The 15922-nt window shown below is 58.0% G+C and overlaps 2 protein-coding genes across 2 annotated transcripts in view; both read left to right on the top strand.

Moving 5' to 3' along the window:
• Nucleotides 1–2366, top strand: part of PTDSS2 (phosphatidylserine synthase 2) — a gene marked incomplete at its 5' end in the record, with an annotated part of 42817 nt that extends 40451 nt beyond the window's left edge. The window contains 1 exon segment of the mRNA XM_084262723.1: nt 2–2366. Within this exon segment, the coding sequence (XP_084118849.1) occupies nt 2–36 (35 nt within the window). The 3' untranslated portion in view covers nt 37–2366.
• Nucleotides 2367–9162: 6796 nt separating this feature from the next.
• On the top strand, nt 9163–14952 carry SYT12 (synaptotagmin 12; the record flags this gene model as incomplete). The annotated part of the gene is made up of 7 exons (XM_084264099.1): nt 9163–9199; nt 10643–10836; nt 11170–11562; nt 13541–13756; nt 13858–13978; nt 14215–14348; nt 14779–14952. 7 exons carry the CDS (start codon nt 9163–9165, stop codon nt 14950–14952), a joined length of 1269 nt encoding a protein of 422 aa, XP_084120225.1.
• Between the last annotated feature and the right edge of the window lie 970 nt (nt 14953–15922).

Here is a 15922-nt window from a genome sequence, read left to right as displayed (position 1 = left end):
AAAAATGGGAACAAACTAAGGGAGAGGAAACTTTGAGCAACAGACCAAGGGCTAGAAGGAACTCGTAGTGCTCAAGTTGGCCTGGTGGACAGTTTCAACCTTATCCTACCTAACGTGTAATTCTCATTGTTAGCTTTCCAATGTGTGAAAATCCTCTCGGGGAAAAGATGTCACTTTGACATACACACCCGTTCTCCTCGTGTACACCTAGTCAGAGCCGGAGAAAGTCTGTGTAGAGGGAAGTCAGAACCAACACCATTGCAACAAGGTGCGATCATCGCTCAAGCGTGTTGTACGTCTTCCTTGAGAACAAGGTTTGGAGACAAGGGGCTGTGAAACAAAGCGCAAAGGGAATCTAGCCAATCTGTTTCCAGTTAACTCTGAGATTGCCATTTTGATGTTTGGGCATTAGGAACACTTGTTCTGGAGTGTTACAGGTACCAGGCACAGGAAACGAATTAGGGTTGGTTGTTTTTTTTTGTTTTTCCTGCTGAAACTACCTTGAGCTGTGGAGTGAGAGTGTGTAAAGCGTTGGGCCATGGTTGACAGAACTGCAGCGGGATAAGCGTAGATACACTGAAGCTCATGAACAAATTGCGTAACTTGCACAGAACGTGATGCAGTACACTACTGTTCCAGCCCCTGCAATCCAGGGGCTATTGCCTTTCTCTAAACTGACTTTCAACATCCTGGAATAGCCTACACTAGTTTTATGTTGTATCACAGCTCTAGGGAGACAGGCAACTTCTCCTTAGTTCTTTTTTAATGTTTATTTTTATTTTCTTTTAGTCTTGGTCATCTCTTAAATGTAACGGAAGGTTAAACAAGAAAGGTCAACCTGCCTTTCCTTCACTTTGTGGAGTAAAACATACTACAAGCAGAAAAGTGGGAGTTCCTCTATCAGTCTTAAATTATTTGCCTTATTCTCAGCTCCTTTAGTTTGCTTACCAAGAGCATTTTGTTCTTGGTGTCTGCCACATGGGGCACATCCGGTTCCAGCACCCTCCAGAGCTGCCCCATTCCTCTCCAGGTAACTCAGACCAAGCACCCTCCCAGTCTAACTGGGACCGGTGATCTCTCTGGTCGGTCACGCACAAGCCAGCTGTCCCTGCCAAAAGAACCAACTGAGGCAAAGCACGTTGTTCTTCCCTGAGCTCTGCATAGCCACGGAGGTCCACAGGCCAAGCCACATCGCGCTTTTACTGGTGACTCAGCATCTGGGAAAAGAAATTGGAAACCTGGCTCGTGGAGGGTGTTTAAGGTTGTTATTCCAAAATGTAAGTGCCGCACTAAGCATCGATTTTGTAACCTCTGCTGTAAGCCTTCCATTGGCATCTCAGGCACTGACGTAATGGTAACCATATCACTTTTCAATCTGGCCAGTAAAAGGGATTTTTTCAGGCAAGTGTTTGTCCAGAAGAGAATGACGTAAACGCCACCAGTAAAACTTCAGGAGTGCAACCCCAAACTTTTGAAGTGGCTGGAGACTTGCAGAGCTGATGACTAGCAAACACCTGTGGGGTTTTGATCCCTTTTGGTCTTGTACCTGAATGACAACCAAGACCTGCGTTTCTCCCGTGTTTACAGAGTGACCCACATGCTCTCCGCCCCTGCGGAACGGGTGCTTAGCACTGGGGTGGTCCTTGGCTAACCCAGGACACCTCAGCTCGACAACCAAAGCAGGGTTTTTGGGCTGGGGCACTGCTCTGGTTGCTCATCAGACGCAGGGTGGCCAGTACAAGAGGTGTAGCTACCGGCTTCTTTCTCGGGTATGTACAACGTGCGGTGGAGAGATGCTCAACGGCTGCTCTTAGATGGTAGCGTTTGCCGCAGCGAGGTAGTGAAGGATGTTATGGCCGTGTGACAAGCTTGTAAATAGGCAGAGAGGGCCAAGTTGAGCCTCAAGTCTTTATTTTTATGCCTTTCCACCTGGAGTCGTTCTAGTTCCAGCTTTAGACCAGTCTTAGGAACTATAAACTGATCGTTTGGTAGCTCGTACCAGTGTGTTGTGCTTGTGTAGTCCCAGGTCCAGTGTATGTCCATCCTGTCTGTGCTGGTTAATGCTGTGTCCCCCGTCTCCGGGCTCTGTGATCCCACCTCCTGGTCTGTCTTGTGACCTGGGCGGTTGCAGGTACACATGGGGAGGGTCTGTCGCTTTACCCCATCCCTCCCTCCCCACCCAAGTCCCACTTACGTACACTTGAAACGACTGGTGAAGAAAACCTGTTCCCTGGTAACGATTCTGGAGCTTTGCCCTAATAAGTGAAACACTGATTTGTCTGTCTACATCTGTCTAAACAGCTTCCATGGTTAGTCTGGAAAACTGAACCGGTGTAATAAAGCCGTGTTTACTGGTGTGTTCTTTGGTACAACACATGTGTTGGCCTCGCTTCATGTCCTCGATGGCAAATTGAGGCACTCAGGGGACTTGGGCCAAGTTCCCCTCCTGGATGAAGGCTCCTGGCAGTGTGTTGGTGCTGGGCCTGAAGGTATGGAGCTTGTCCAAGTTTCTGGGGAGATGGGTGTTACGAGCTCTTGCTCCACTGCTGTAATTCGGAAATGCTTCCTACAGTGCACTTGCAAGGATCATCTTTCCACTGTGGACTTGGGCTGTGTGTAACCTGGTGAGTAACTTCCTCATTTCAGCAGTTTCCTTACGGAACAGTGTCCGGTGTTGCAGGTGGGCTCAGCCATTGCAATCTGGCTAGAGTCTGGGAGCCTTTTGATCCTCTCTTGGAGAGGTACTGGGAAGCAGCCTTGCGGGGAAAGAGAGGACAGCTGCTGAACCTCATGTAAGGAGCACGTGGGGTGGTGTAAAGCGAGGCTGTCAGTGGAGCTGAGAGGCAGCAGTGCCCTGCTCTGGTGCACATCTCTGTCTCCCTGTTCCATTGTCAGAAAACTGAGACCTTCCTCAGTTTCAGTTTGCCTTGAGGTCTAGAGGGGTGGTGTGTGTCCCCCAGCCTGTTTACGTGGACTGTCAGGCTGGTGAAGTCACAGCTTGAGGTGGTGGTCTCGAGTTGTTTACCCTTTGGTGGCTGCAGCTCTGAGTCTGGCCTGGTGATGCCATAGCACTGCCCACCCTGAGAGCCCAGGCGTTCCCATCCCAGGTCCCTAGCCAGAGGGGCTGCATGGAGGAGGAGCGGACCCTGTGGAGGTGGGTGAGGCGTCAAGGGGAACTGCTGCTCTGAGCATCTCGCATTGGCTTCGCTGAGTTGCGCAGTCGGACCTGCTGTGAGATCCAATAGCCTGGGTGGTGGGAGCGTGGCTTGGTGTGGTCCCTGTACCCTGCAGGACAGAGCTGTGATTCCCACCCATTCCTGGGACCATTGTGCTTCCTGCAGATGCAGCAGCTGGCTGGGCGACGTGAACATTTCCCACCCTGTGCTTGCCAGCCCGACACAGTCCATCCTTCAGCTCCAAGTGACACCTTTTGGCTTCTGTGTTTGCTTGGGGCTTTTCTAAAGATACAGGGTCTTCTAAAATTAATTTTGGATGTAAAAGGCTGCAGAGTGCTGGTCTAGATGGTGTTCCCTGCACCAATTCAGACTGGGGAAGGGAAAGGAAGTTGGGAGAAGGGAGCGTGGCTGAGGCAGGGGAAGAGCTGCCTACTGTCCATGCCAAGTGAGACACTTCCAGGGGGGTTTAGCCCTTTGGGAAAGGCCAGCCAGGCAGCCAGGCTGCTGCTGGGCAGCTTTTTCAGCAGTGTTTTGTCCAAGAACATACAGCTTTTTCCTGTGCAGGAGCCAGTGGAGATAGAAAACCATCTCTGCTGCATCGCCGTGGAGGTAAAAACCCAACGACCACCCAAAACCCCTTGAGGGGTGTGCGAGCCACCTTGCTGCCATCTCAACTTGTGTCTTGCTCTTTGGAAGGGTTTGTTTCTCACCCTGTGTCATCACGCTGCTGCTGTTTAATTACAGTTGCCTAAGGCCTGGCCCCCGCACGGGGTGATCACAGACTCATGCCATCTGTTAGCGGTGTTAGCCAATGTGTAACAGTGAGGTGGCATCTCTGTGAGCCTGGGCACATCGGGTGCCCAGTGGGGCCTTTGGAGATGACCAAGGCTCAGCCCAGCCCGGTCCCGTTTCAAACGGCTCTTGGGTTGGCTGCACCTGTCTTTGCCTGAGGCTGAAGCTGTGGGTGGGCCCTGAGGTGGCCCTGCAAAGGTGCTGGTGCCCCGTGAGGGTGCTGGTGCTGGACATGCCAAGCCCTTTGGGGACGCAACTTCTCATGTCCTGTAGATGGGTTTGGGGGACTGGGGAAGGAAGCCGTGGCTTGCTCTTTTTCCAACTGGATTTTACGCACCTTGAGCAAGAGCCACGTTTTGGGAAAGCCAGATTTGGGTGGTCTGGGGAGCCTACTGCTCTTGGGAAGAACCTTGCCTGCAGGATGAGGCTCTTCTCCCACACATGGAGCGTTTCTGGGTTATGGTCAGAATTCGGTCTGTCTCCCAGAAGATGAATTCCCTGCCAGGAAGACTGTGGAACTGTCTCGGGATCTCTGTGGCACGGGAGCCCTGCGGCAGAGCAGCAAGTACGTGCACTGGCTCTGCTGCACCATGGTGGGCTCTGTGGGGAAGAGAGGAGTTCTGGGCTGTCAGCTGCTCTGGGCCCACAAAGACCCCCTGTGCATCAGGGGTACTGGGTGGGGTCCTTCACCAACTTGGTTTTTCCAAGCCAAACACGTCCCTTGCCATGTGAGGTAGCGGTGGGTGGCAGCTGGGGCAGGGTGCCTAATGCCACGGTTGGGAAGCCAGGGTGAGGAAGAGGATGGTGTCCATCGCTGCCACAGCAGCAGTGTCGTCCAGCACGCTCCAAGCTGGTGGCCCCCAAGCTCCAGCAAGGGCTTTTTGGGCTGAGTCTTGGGCAAGTGTCACCGGTGCTGGGAGATGCAGCTTTCCCAGGAGAGCTGATGGGCAAAGCCCAGCCCTCTGTGGGGGCAGCCCCTGGGCCCCCCAGTGCTGGCCCCAGAGAGGTAGGATGGGGGGAGGGTGTGGGGGTGTGCACTGCCCTTCCCTCGGTGAGGGACAGTGGGCGGACCTTCAGCCCCCACCTGCCTCTAGGGCAGGAGAGCAGGCCCGGGGAGGAGAGGGGGGGGGACACGATGGTCCTGGGTCCTGGTTCTGGGTGAGCAGGAGGTGCTGCAAGGGGCGGCACTGGCTGGCCGCAGCCACCGCGCCGCAGGATGCTGATACTGTGAAGCCGGAACCCCAAACTGGGGGACGGGGGGGAAGGCGGAGGCCGTCCCCGCTTCACCCCGACGTGGGGGGGAGGGGGTGCCGGCGGGGCGGAGCGCTCCCATCCCCCCTCACCCCCAGTCCCGGGAGCCCGGGGAGGCACCGCCCGCAGTCCCCGCTCCGGCGGCCGCGTCCCCCGTGTCGTCCCCCCCGCCATCGGCCGGAAAATGCACGGTTTTCCCCAAAAAGAACGGTGAGTGGCAGCCTGTGGAGCGCCCGCCGGCCCGGGGTGTGTGTGGGGGTGACTGCCCAGGGAGGAAGGGGACAAGGGGTAGAACCCCCGGTCGTGATCCAGCCCCGGGGGCTGTGACACGGGTGACAGCGTGTGGAGGGGCGGGGGGGGGGGGGGGTGGTGCAGGCTGCCGGGGTTCGCCTTGGGGGGCCAGGGCTGCCCGCACGCAGCCGTGGGTCTTGGGGGGGGGGAGTGGGGGGCGTCTGGCAGCGTCCCTCCTCTCCGTTTTGGGGGGCTTGGTTTTGGTCGGTTGTTTTTTTCACGGCAACTTCCCAAGGGAAGTCTCCACCCAGGGGAGCCCAAGCAGAGCGGAGCCCCCTGTACCCCCTCCCCCGGCCCGCGAAACGCTCCCCGCACCCACCTTGCCTGCTCCAGCGGGACGGGGGTGGGGGGGCTTCTCCTCCCCCGCTTTGCCCAGGGTTTTTTGGGCCGGGTTGGAGCCTTCAGGGAGGTCTGGCCAGCCCGGAGGACGTGCCTCTCTCGGAGGGTGCAGAGACCGCCCAGCTCATCGCACAGGTGAGCAGGAGCTGCAGCCGCAGCCGGCGCTCGGAGGGGACGGAGTCGGATCCCGAATCTCCAACCTCCTGCGGCGGAGCATCCCGGCCTGTCCCCACCGGAGCGGGGGGGTGCGGGGGCTCTTCGGATCCAGTAGAGCGGAGCTGCACCCCCGAGACGCCGCCGCGCAGTCCCCCCAACCGTTCCCCCTCGGGGTTAGCTCGGAGGTTGCTGCATCCCCACCACCCCCCCCCCGGAACGGCTGGGGAGCGACTGGGCTGCTGCTCGTCTGATGCCGGAGGGTGCCGGGGGGGAGGGACACGGACACCGCGCTCTTCTGTGGGGAGCCCCAGGGACTGTGTTTTTCCTGCCCGCCGTGATTTTTACCCGCTCAGGTGAAATGCAGCGATCGGCGCTGGGAAGGAGCCGGGGGGGGGGGGGGGCGCGGGGGGGGGGGCGGGCGGGAGGGGGAGCAGGAGGGCGCGGGAGATGCAGGATGCTGGAGGTCCTGGTCTTTGGGTGCAAACCGGGTGGGATCGGTGCACTCACTGCTTCATCTTTTGCGGCTCCAGCGGCAGGATGGAGTAGGGGGGTGGGGGCGTGGGGGGAAACGGGTGAACGAGTTCGGGACCAAGCCCGGAGAAGAACCGACCCCCCCCTGCTGCATTCTGCCGGTCCGGGATGGGGGTTGCTGTGGCAGAGGTGCCAGCAGCGAGCTCGGTCTCGCTTCTCTGCGAGGCCAGGCTGGCACCCCCCAGGATGGAGGAGGGTGTGAAGGATGGAGAAGGGATCGGAGCCTTGGTCGGAGCCCCCTCGGCTGGGTGGGTGCCAGAGAGCAGCCGGGAGTTGCTGGAGGGCTGAGCTCACCAGTGAGAAGAGTTTAGCCTGGTCTCGGGTGCACAGCACAGCCGGGAGTTAGTGCCTGGGCTGGGCAAGGAGGAAGGGATGAAAGAGGAGATCGCTGCTGTGGTTTATCCCTCGGACTGTGAAGTGTGGGAGGTGCAGTGTTTGTGTGGCATGGGGCTGTGCCCGTGGTGGTCCAGGTGCTCAGGGACCAGGACCCTGGGCTGGCTTCTGGGAAAGCTGTTTCAGGCCTCAGATGGTGACGCCACCAAAACAGCAGCCAGGTGTCAACCCCCCCAGTCTGGGGGTAGCCCTCACCCCCCCTCTTCCAAAGGTGACCCGTGGCTTCATCCCCACATAGAGCCACGTTATCATCCCCCCCAAGCAGGAGAAGGTATTCTCAGCTCGGCAGCAGCTCCCAAGGGACACGGAGCTGCCCAATCCCTCAGCAGAGGGATGCTGCAGTGGGTTGGGGAGGGGGTTCTGCACCCCCTGAGCTGGGGAAGAGCCAGTTATCAGCAGTGGGGGAACTGTGCCTGTACCTTCTTCATCCCTCTGGTTCGATTTCCCACACAGGGATTTGAGAGGCAGGTTGAGGGACAGCGGCACCTTAGTGAAACGCTTGTGGGGAAGAGCTTAGTTAACGTAAAATACAACAAATCCCTTCCTGGAGCAGCTTGTGCCTCCGTTCGCTCGCTCAGGAGAGGCTGATGTTATTTTGCTAAGAGGAAAAATGCTCCCTAATTTAATTCCCGTGCTGAGTGCTGCAGTCAGTTCCTGGCTCTCTGGGTGATGCCTTGGAAATCTGCTTAAGTCGCTGCTCAGAGCTCGTTAGAAAAGGATGTGGGTTTTTTGGGGGGAAAGAGCTCTGAAAGATATGGAAAATGGGAAATTTCCGAAAGCAATTGGAGGGGCTTGTGAGGAATGGTCACCCTTCTGCAGGGAAAGTTGGTCTGGAAAACTTTGTGTTAAAACTTCAATGTTAAAAAGGAGAAACATCAGGAGAACCAGAGCCTCCTCACCGGGCATGGTAGTTTTTAAGGACATAAAAAGAGGCTGTCTTGGGGAAATCTCTGTAGTGTTGCACCATTAAGGTGTTAGCATGGATTTCCAGCACTAAACAGCAAGCTGTCCCTTATGCAGAGCTCAGCCCACCAGCGACACGACTTTCACACATTCTCAGCCAGGATTTCATCCAGGGTTTTATCCCTTGCATGCAGAGGTTTATGTCTGCAGAAGGAGCTTGAGGACAGGATGGGCAGCTCCCAGCCCCACTCTCATTTTTTGGGTTAGTGACTCAATTTCTTTGCAAAGAAACACTCTTCCTGCTGGTACCCAAAGGCAGGGGAGGGGCACATAGCCCTTGCAGAGGGGGTTCCCCAATGTGACTGATGTTTGATGCTGTGATGCACTGCAGCTTCCACCTTTGCCTATTAAAATCCTGGGCTGGATGAAGGGGAGAGGAGGGGAGCGGGATGCTTTTCCTCCCGTGTGATAAATGGGCTTTGGGGCAGGGTGAGTTTTGCGGGTCTGCAGGGCTCCAATAGGAGTTGGGAGATTTTTAGTGAAGACACATTGCTGGGCTTTGGGGTGCAGGGGTTGCAGTCTGTGGGCTCGCACTGGCAGACGGTGATCTGCTGGCACAGCCTGGGAGGGGGTGGGGGGAGGGGTGCAGGCCTGGGTCCCCTGGGATTTGCTCGTTGGGTGTTTGCAGGGGATCCCAAAGCCCATTTGCAGAGTGGGGGATACCTGGCTGGGAGAAATCCCCTCCAGCACCACGCAATGCCTTCCCTGGGGTCCCAGAGGAGCAGCCGCCTCTCCTGATGGATCTCACACACCACTCAACCTCTTCACAGAGGAAGGCAGATGAACTTCCCCGCTGCAGGAATCCATTCCTGGGGGGGAGAGCACCGGTGCCCTGAAGCCACCCCGAAATCAGGCTGCTCCTTTTGCACGTGGCCACTGCAGGGCGCAAAGGCAAGGTGCAAACCTCAAGGGGCAAAGGGGGTTAGAAAAGCAGCGGAGGGCCTGGAGGGCTGGAGGGGAGATGTCCATGCAAAGAGATAGTGAAAATGCCTCTTGATAAATACTCCTGAGGTGAACTGTGTAGCTCTGCATCTCGGTGTGGCCGTTCTCCCAGATCCTGTGGGAGGTTCAGTCCCTCCTTTAGCTCCTTTGCGTTGTGCCTGGAAGAGGAGCAGAGGGTAGGAGTGATGGTATGGGGGGAGCAGCTGTTTGGCACCCCTGCTAAAAAAGTCACAGTGGCAGCTCTTGTTTTATCCCCATCCCCCCCCCTTGATTCTAACTCAGTGTCTCACACGTTGCAGGCTCTCTGGCTAGCAGGGGGGGCTTTGCCATGGACGACGGTCACAGTGGCAGATTCCGCTTGAGCGGTGAGTACGTCCGAGTGAGCCCTGGGGAGGGGGTTTGGGGGCAGAGCTGCTCTTGGGGAGGGGGATGAGGGTGAGGGGACTGCTGAGCCTGGCTGCTTTCTCCAGGATGAACCCTTGCTGCACAAGCTGGGGTGGGGGGCTGTTTCTGATGCAAACCCCCAAGTGTTCCAATATTGGGCACTGTGTCCTAGAAAACAGGCGGGTATGAGTTGGAAGCTGGTTTCCAGGAGAGCTGGGATTTGTGCCTGGAATTATTCAGAAGTGGGAGCTAGTAAAGGGTTATTTCGCCCCAGTTTTGCACCCTCCCTGTGTAGCAGTGGCACCAAAAGCCTCTTGAGTGCCCCAGGGGAGCTGTGGCACTTCCTCCAGCACCCTCAGCCGGGATGCAGGGGTTAAATCCCATCCCCTGGCAGGTCATAAGGGGTTTGAGCTGTGTGGGAGGCGAGCAGGACCTGGCTCCCACCTGGAAGCTTTAACCCATGACATCCCCCTGGGCTGCTCAGGACCCTCGGCAGGGACTAAAATCAGGTGCTTTGGGTGGGAATAGTCAGCGCCTTTGGATAAATCCCTTTGCTGGCTGCTGCTGGAGGAGGTTTGGGGCGGGAGGGGAAGCAGCAGGTTGTCCTTCTGCTCGGATGTGCAGTGGGAATAAGCCCAGCGTGGGCTATTTCTGGCTCTGGAGCTGCTGCTGAAGGAAGGAGCGCCGCGGCGTGACGCGGGAGGACTCCCTGGCACCGCTCGCTAACGAGAAATCTCTCTGTTTTCCCCCCATTTTCGTGTGTTACACGGAGCGACCGGTGGCGGTTCAGCCGCCAGCGCGATGGAGGCTGGTGCAATGCAGCAGCAGCCGCTCAGCGCGTACCATCGCAGGGCTGCGGCGGCTGCCCGGCTGTGCAGCCGCAAGCCCGGGCTCCCTCCTCCCCAGAGCACAGCAGCAGTGGCTGAAGGGTTTCCCCCCCGGTTTCCAAAAGCTTTTTGGTGGGTCAGTTTGGTTTTGGGCTGGTGGGTTCGTTTTTTTTTCCTGTTTCTGGGATTTCTTGGCATCCCCAGCCGGCGGGAATGCAGGGAACAGTGCGGGGTCGTGGCAGACAGGGAGATGCAGACGTGTGCTGGGCACATCTGCGAATGGGATGGGTCTGGAGCTGGTGGAAGGATGCAGCAGCTGCAGGTCCCACAATCGCTGGTGCTGCGAAGGATGTGGCAGGCCACTGTTTTCCCTCCTTTATGGGGAACGGGGGTGAAGTGAGGACCATGATTTTTATTCTTTTGGCTTGTGAAGCTGCTGCCTGACCCCATCCCTGCCTGCACCAGTGGGATGTTGGAGTTTATCCCCTTCCTCAGGCCGAAACTTGGAGCTGAGTTCCCAGTATGGAAGCAGCAGGGGGTGAAACCTCTGCTTCGGGGAGGCAGGCAGCTGACGGTGCCTCTCTTCCCCCATCGCAGTCGCCACGAGCCCACCTCGGTGGGAGATCGGCATCTATGCTGCTGGCGCCTTGGCACTGCTGGGGATTGCAGCCATCAACCTCTGGAAGCTCTGGCGCTCTGGCAGCTACCCAGCACCGTCCCCCTTCCCCAACTACGACTACCGGTACCTGGAGCAGAAGTATGGGGTGGCGTATTCGGATGTCAAGCACAAGGTGAGAGGGTGGAAAGTTTGGCTCACCTCCTTTCCCTCTGCAACGTCAGCTGCCCGAGGGGCAGAGGTTTCTGTCTGGGGGCTGGGAGGGAAAAGCTGTCCGTGGCTATGTGATGCTGCTGGAGAGTTTGGGGGAGCAGCATGGGCCTGTGAATGGGGCTGGGGAGGTGCTGGCTCTGCTGCCGTGGCAGCTTGCGAACAACCTGGGGCTGTAATGCTTCCAAAATGGCACCGGCGAATCCCAGCTATCCCTGGGATTTGCCGGGGGGGGGTGGGGGACATGACACAACAACATGGGATTGCATCACTAGGTCTTTCCTTTCCCTGTTGGCAGCGAGGGCTGGCCCCGGGTTCGCAGAAGGCACTGGAGAAGACGTCGCCCATCCGCAAGCCCAGCCTGCGGTCTGACGACACCTTTGAGAGCATTAACGAGCTGGGGAGCCTGGAGCTGATGAGCAAAGACCTGGGCTTGTCCCACTATGGCCCCCTGAAGAAATCCATCTCTGCCGACTCCCTCAGCTCTGTCTCCTCCATCGGGAACAACTTTGGGCAGGACATCACGGTGGGGCAGGTGGAGGTCTCCATGGAGTATGATGGGAAGGCGGCCGCCTTGCACGTGACGCTGCTGCAGGGCAAGGACCTGCTGGAGAAGGAGGATGCTCGCTTCGAGTCCTGCTTCATGCGCATCAGCCTGCTCCCAGCCGAGCAGATCGTCGGCATCTCCCGGGTGAGACGCTTGACCACCACCCCCCCACCTCCCCACCCCAAATCCCTGCATGGGGAACCCCTCCTGCATGGGGCATCACTCACCACCATGTGCGTGTTGCAGCCTTTGCTTTCGGGTTGTGGATCCCTTGGCCGAGTGCCCCGAGTCAGTGGTGGGGCCCTGGGGGGGACAGGAGTCTCAGCCTTCTGCAGCGTAGAGGGGTCCCGACCAGGTCTGTTCATCAGGGACCTGGCAGAGGCAGGAATTTGGTCCTCTGGACTGGGATGTGTGATGACTCTGTCATCTCTGAGTGTGGCTTGTGGCAAGTTTTCCTGCTCCACTTCCTGGATCCGGGGGCTGGGGATGAAGGTGGAGGAAGAAGTGGTCTGGGGAGTGTTTTGGGCATGTGCTGCCAGCGCTGGGCTGTGTCCCCTCGTGCTCAATTCACCTGGCAAAGCCCGAGAGCGATGCCATGGTCACCACGCTTTCCCTCCCCATGCAGGACGTGGCAGCCGAAGATCTGGGTGGCTGCATGGGAACGGCCAGTACCAGCGGCATTTTGGGGTGAACATTCCCCCCCCACACACACCTTTTTAAGCACCCCAAAAGCTGTCATGGGGAAGCAGGAGCCTTGGTTTTCTTCCAGCAGTTGCTTGTTGCAAAGCTCAGGACCAGCCAGTTTGATGTAATCCAGATATTCCTGAAAGGAGCGGAAAGCTCCATCCCCTACAGAACCTTTCCCTGGGGGTGGGGACACCTCTCCAGCAGCACAAACCTGCTGCTTTTCCAGTGTTTCCACAGACTGATTTTTCCATCCAAAGATCAGGGTCTTTATTAATACTCTGGAGCTATTTATTATTTAGCATCACTATTTATAATTCACCAGCGCTGTTGACTCTCGGTTCTGTCCCAAGACAGGCCGTAAGGACACACTCAGTTCTCCTCCCTTAATGCTTTACAGCACTTACTGCCCGTCTGGCTTGAAATAGCAGCTACTGTCTCTGCTGCGCCTTTCCTCCAGAGATCCCAAAGCACAATGATGGGGGCAGCCAGTCAGTCATCAGCGCTGCAAAGCAGAGCGCTGCCCAGATGCATTCCCTTGGGATCCTTTGATCCCCTGTGCTTGGAAGAGATGAGGAAAGGACACCCCCCTCCCCCCCCCCCCCCCCCCCCCCGTGAGTGGCTTCACATCCTTCATCCCAGGGATGGAGCGTGGCCAGGAGCAGACTGACAGACAGATGTGATAAAGTCTTTGGGGAGAATTGAATCATCTCCCTCATCCTGCTGGGGAGCCCAGCAGGTCTTGGGGTGATGGAGGCCAGCAGGTCCAGGGCTGAGCCCCCTGTTCCACAGCAGGATCCCTTCCCACCGCCGTGCCTGGCTTTGGGTGGGTGGGAGGGAGCTGGGGACTCCACTCTACTGGAACAGGGGAGAAGCAGCACCCAAATCCATGCTCTCAGAGCAGTTTTGCCCCCCCTTCCCTGGGACTGGGCAGCAACCAGTACCCCGCAGGATGGGGCCCCACAGAGTTGCTGCTGTGTTCAGTCCAAGCAAATGATGTGATGTAGAGGCAACGCCTGGCCAAGAGTGGTTGGCATGCTTTGGGCTGGTGAAGCCCTTTGGGTCCAGATGGAGAGGGGCTGGGAGGGGGGAGGTTTCACCCCTTTGGCCAAACCCTGTAGCCAAACCCAAGCTGCCAGGGTGCGGGCATGCCCGGCTCTTGTCTGAGAGCACCAGACCAACTTTACATTGTACATTCAACCAACGGTGAGGCGATGGGGCAGGCTGCAGCCACGCCTTTCTACCCCAACTCATCGTGGAGCCGCCGCTGGGGTTGGAGGCTGGAACCCCCCAGCTCCCCCGGGATTTGGGTGCCCTTCCCTGCTACTCCAAAGCCACACGCTCCTCCACTTTCCATGAGAGAAGTGGGGCAGATGTCAGACGTGGCTGCAAATCCCAGTGGGTATCAAGGCCGTCCCCACCCCCTTCCCTGCGGCAGATCCAGCGGAGCGCCTACGCCGTGGCCTTCGACGAGCGCTTCTCCATCCCGCTGGACCCGGCGGCGCTGGAGGAGAACAGCCTGCGCTTCTCCGTCTTCGGCATCGACGAGGACGAGCGGAACGTCAGCACCGGCGTGGCTGAGCTCAAGCTCTCCGACCTGGACCTGGCTGCGCGTCCCTTCAACGCCTGGCTCTACCTGCAGGACATGAACAAGGCGAGCGGGGCGGGGTGCTCAGTCTCCCGCCCGGGGGTTTGGAGGGGTTTCCCCTCCCCGGGGGCTGGGCTCGATGGGTGACGGTGCGTCGTGTCCCGCAGGCGGTGGACACGGTTGGGGAGATCCTGCTCTCCCTGAGCTATTTGCCCACAGCTGAGCGCCTGACAGTGGTGGTGGTCAAAGCCAAGAACCTCGTGTGGTCCAACAGCAAAGCGACTGCAGGTGGGTGAGCGGGGGGTGCTGGGTGGGCGTAGGGGTCCCTCAGTCTTCTGCATGCTGGAGGGAGGTGGGGTTTCCTCATCCTTTATTCTATGGGGATATTTATCAGTGGTTCCCACTGACAGCCCCTAAAAGGAAGGTCCCCAGGGGTGGTACCCCCACCCCCACCCCCAGCTCTGTACAATGGGGGGCAAGGCATGACTAACCCTGGGGCTTTTCTCTCCCCTCCCGCCATGCAGATCCCTTTGTCAAGGTGTACCTGCTGCAGGATGGGAGGAAGATCAGCAAGAAGAAGACGGCGGTGAAGAGGGATGACACCAACCCTGTGTTCAATGAGGCCATGATTTTCTCAGTGCCCGCCATCGTGCTTCAGGTCTGTCCCAGCTCGGGGGGCATGTCCCTGCCTTTGGGGGGGAAGCGACACATCCCTTTGCTCCTTGAGATCCCCAAATCTCTGCGCTAGTGAGGACTCCCTGGGGTGGGGATAGGGGATTTTGGGGAGATTCAGGGGGCTGGGGGCCACCTGTCTGCACATATGGTCTGGGGGGGCGTAGCCATGGGGCAGGGGGATGCTTATATATGGGGGGTATGTACGGGGGGTTATGGCTGTTGGAGGGTTCCTATATACGGGGGTTTGGTATGGGGGGAGTATGGCTGTTGGTGTGGGCATGGAGGGCTGCACAGGTATGGATGTGTAGTTATGGGGTGAGGGATGCAGGGGGTGTATGCGGGGTCTGTCCATACGGGTCGTCAGCGACTGTGCCGTGCTGGGCCACGGTGATGTCCTTGTGCTGCCCTGCCAGGAGCTGTCCCTGCGGGTGACGGTGGCCGAGTGCGGCGAGGATGGCCGCACCGACAACACAGGTCACGTCCTGATCGGCCCGGCGGCCAGCGGGATGGGCATCACGCACTGGAACCAGATGCTGGCCACGCTGAGGAAGCCCGTCTCCATGTGGCACCCGCTCCGGAGAAACTAGGCTGCTGGCAGGGAGAGCCCACCGCGCCCTGGGTCCTGCACCCCGGCATCGGCTCTGCCCTGGGGACGGTGGGCAGAGGCGGGGTCTGCCCGGCCGGGGGGCTTGGCTGAGAGCCTCCGCGACACGGCATCTGCATCCAGGCAGGGGCTGGGTGAGACCCTGCGGCGCCGAAGAGGCAGAGCTGCCAACGCACCTGGGCCGGAGCATCTCGCTGCTGAAACGTTTGGAGGATGGAGTAACGCCCGGCTGTGGCTCCCCTCACCTGGGTCACCCTCGCATGCGCTGGGGGCTGAGAATGGACCCACCGAAATTGGAGCCCTCCCTTGGAATGGACCAAAACCTCCCCAAACCGCCGCATCCTGATGCTCCTGAGCATCCCGCATGCTCCCCAAAATTGATGGCGTCCTCAGGCGAGGACCCCGAGGGCTCCTGGGGAGCGGGTGGGTTTCTTTGGAAGACTTTTTTTTTTGGGCAAACAAGGGCAAAATGGAGGAGGGGGGCTGATAAAGTGCTGTCACAGTGTGGTTTCTCCAGGCGTCTGTGGTTTTTCTGTTGGGTTTTGAGGGATTTTGGCATGCTGCTCTGAGGTTGAAATGGAGTAAGAATGGAAAAATGGAGAAGAGTGAGCAGAAAGAGAAACTCTTACCACAGATGGCTTTCCCTTCCATCTTTTCCAAGCAGAAAGGCGGGTGTCTGGACTTGGGCAGTTTTGCAGACTTTTTGGGGTTGGATTTTTCCCTCCCTGGCCCCTTTTCCCAGGGGCTGCTCATAACAGCACGGCAAATTCCTGCTCACTCAATGCAAATCTTGTGTCCAGGATGTTTTTTTTACAGCCCCTGGAGTCATGCTTTGACCTGCTCATCCCAAGGCTGGCTCATTTTTACTGAAATCTGGGTGCAGGCATGAGAGCTCCCTAATTTCCTAACTCTGAAGCTGAACTTCTGTTCCAGAAGGAGGGGAAAAAAGCTCT

The sequence above is a fragment of the Gallinula chloropus genome (assembly GCF_964237585.1).
Source record: "Gallinula chloropus genome assembly, chromosome: 4".
Classification (NCBI taxonomy): Eukaryota; Metazoa; Chordata; class Aves; order Gruiformes; family Rallidae; genus Gallinula; species Gallinula chloropus.
This window is presented reverse-complemented; position numbering and strand designations above follow the sequence as displayed.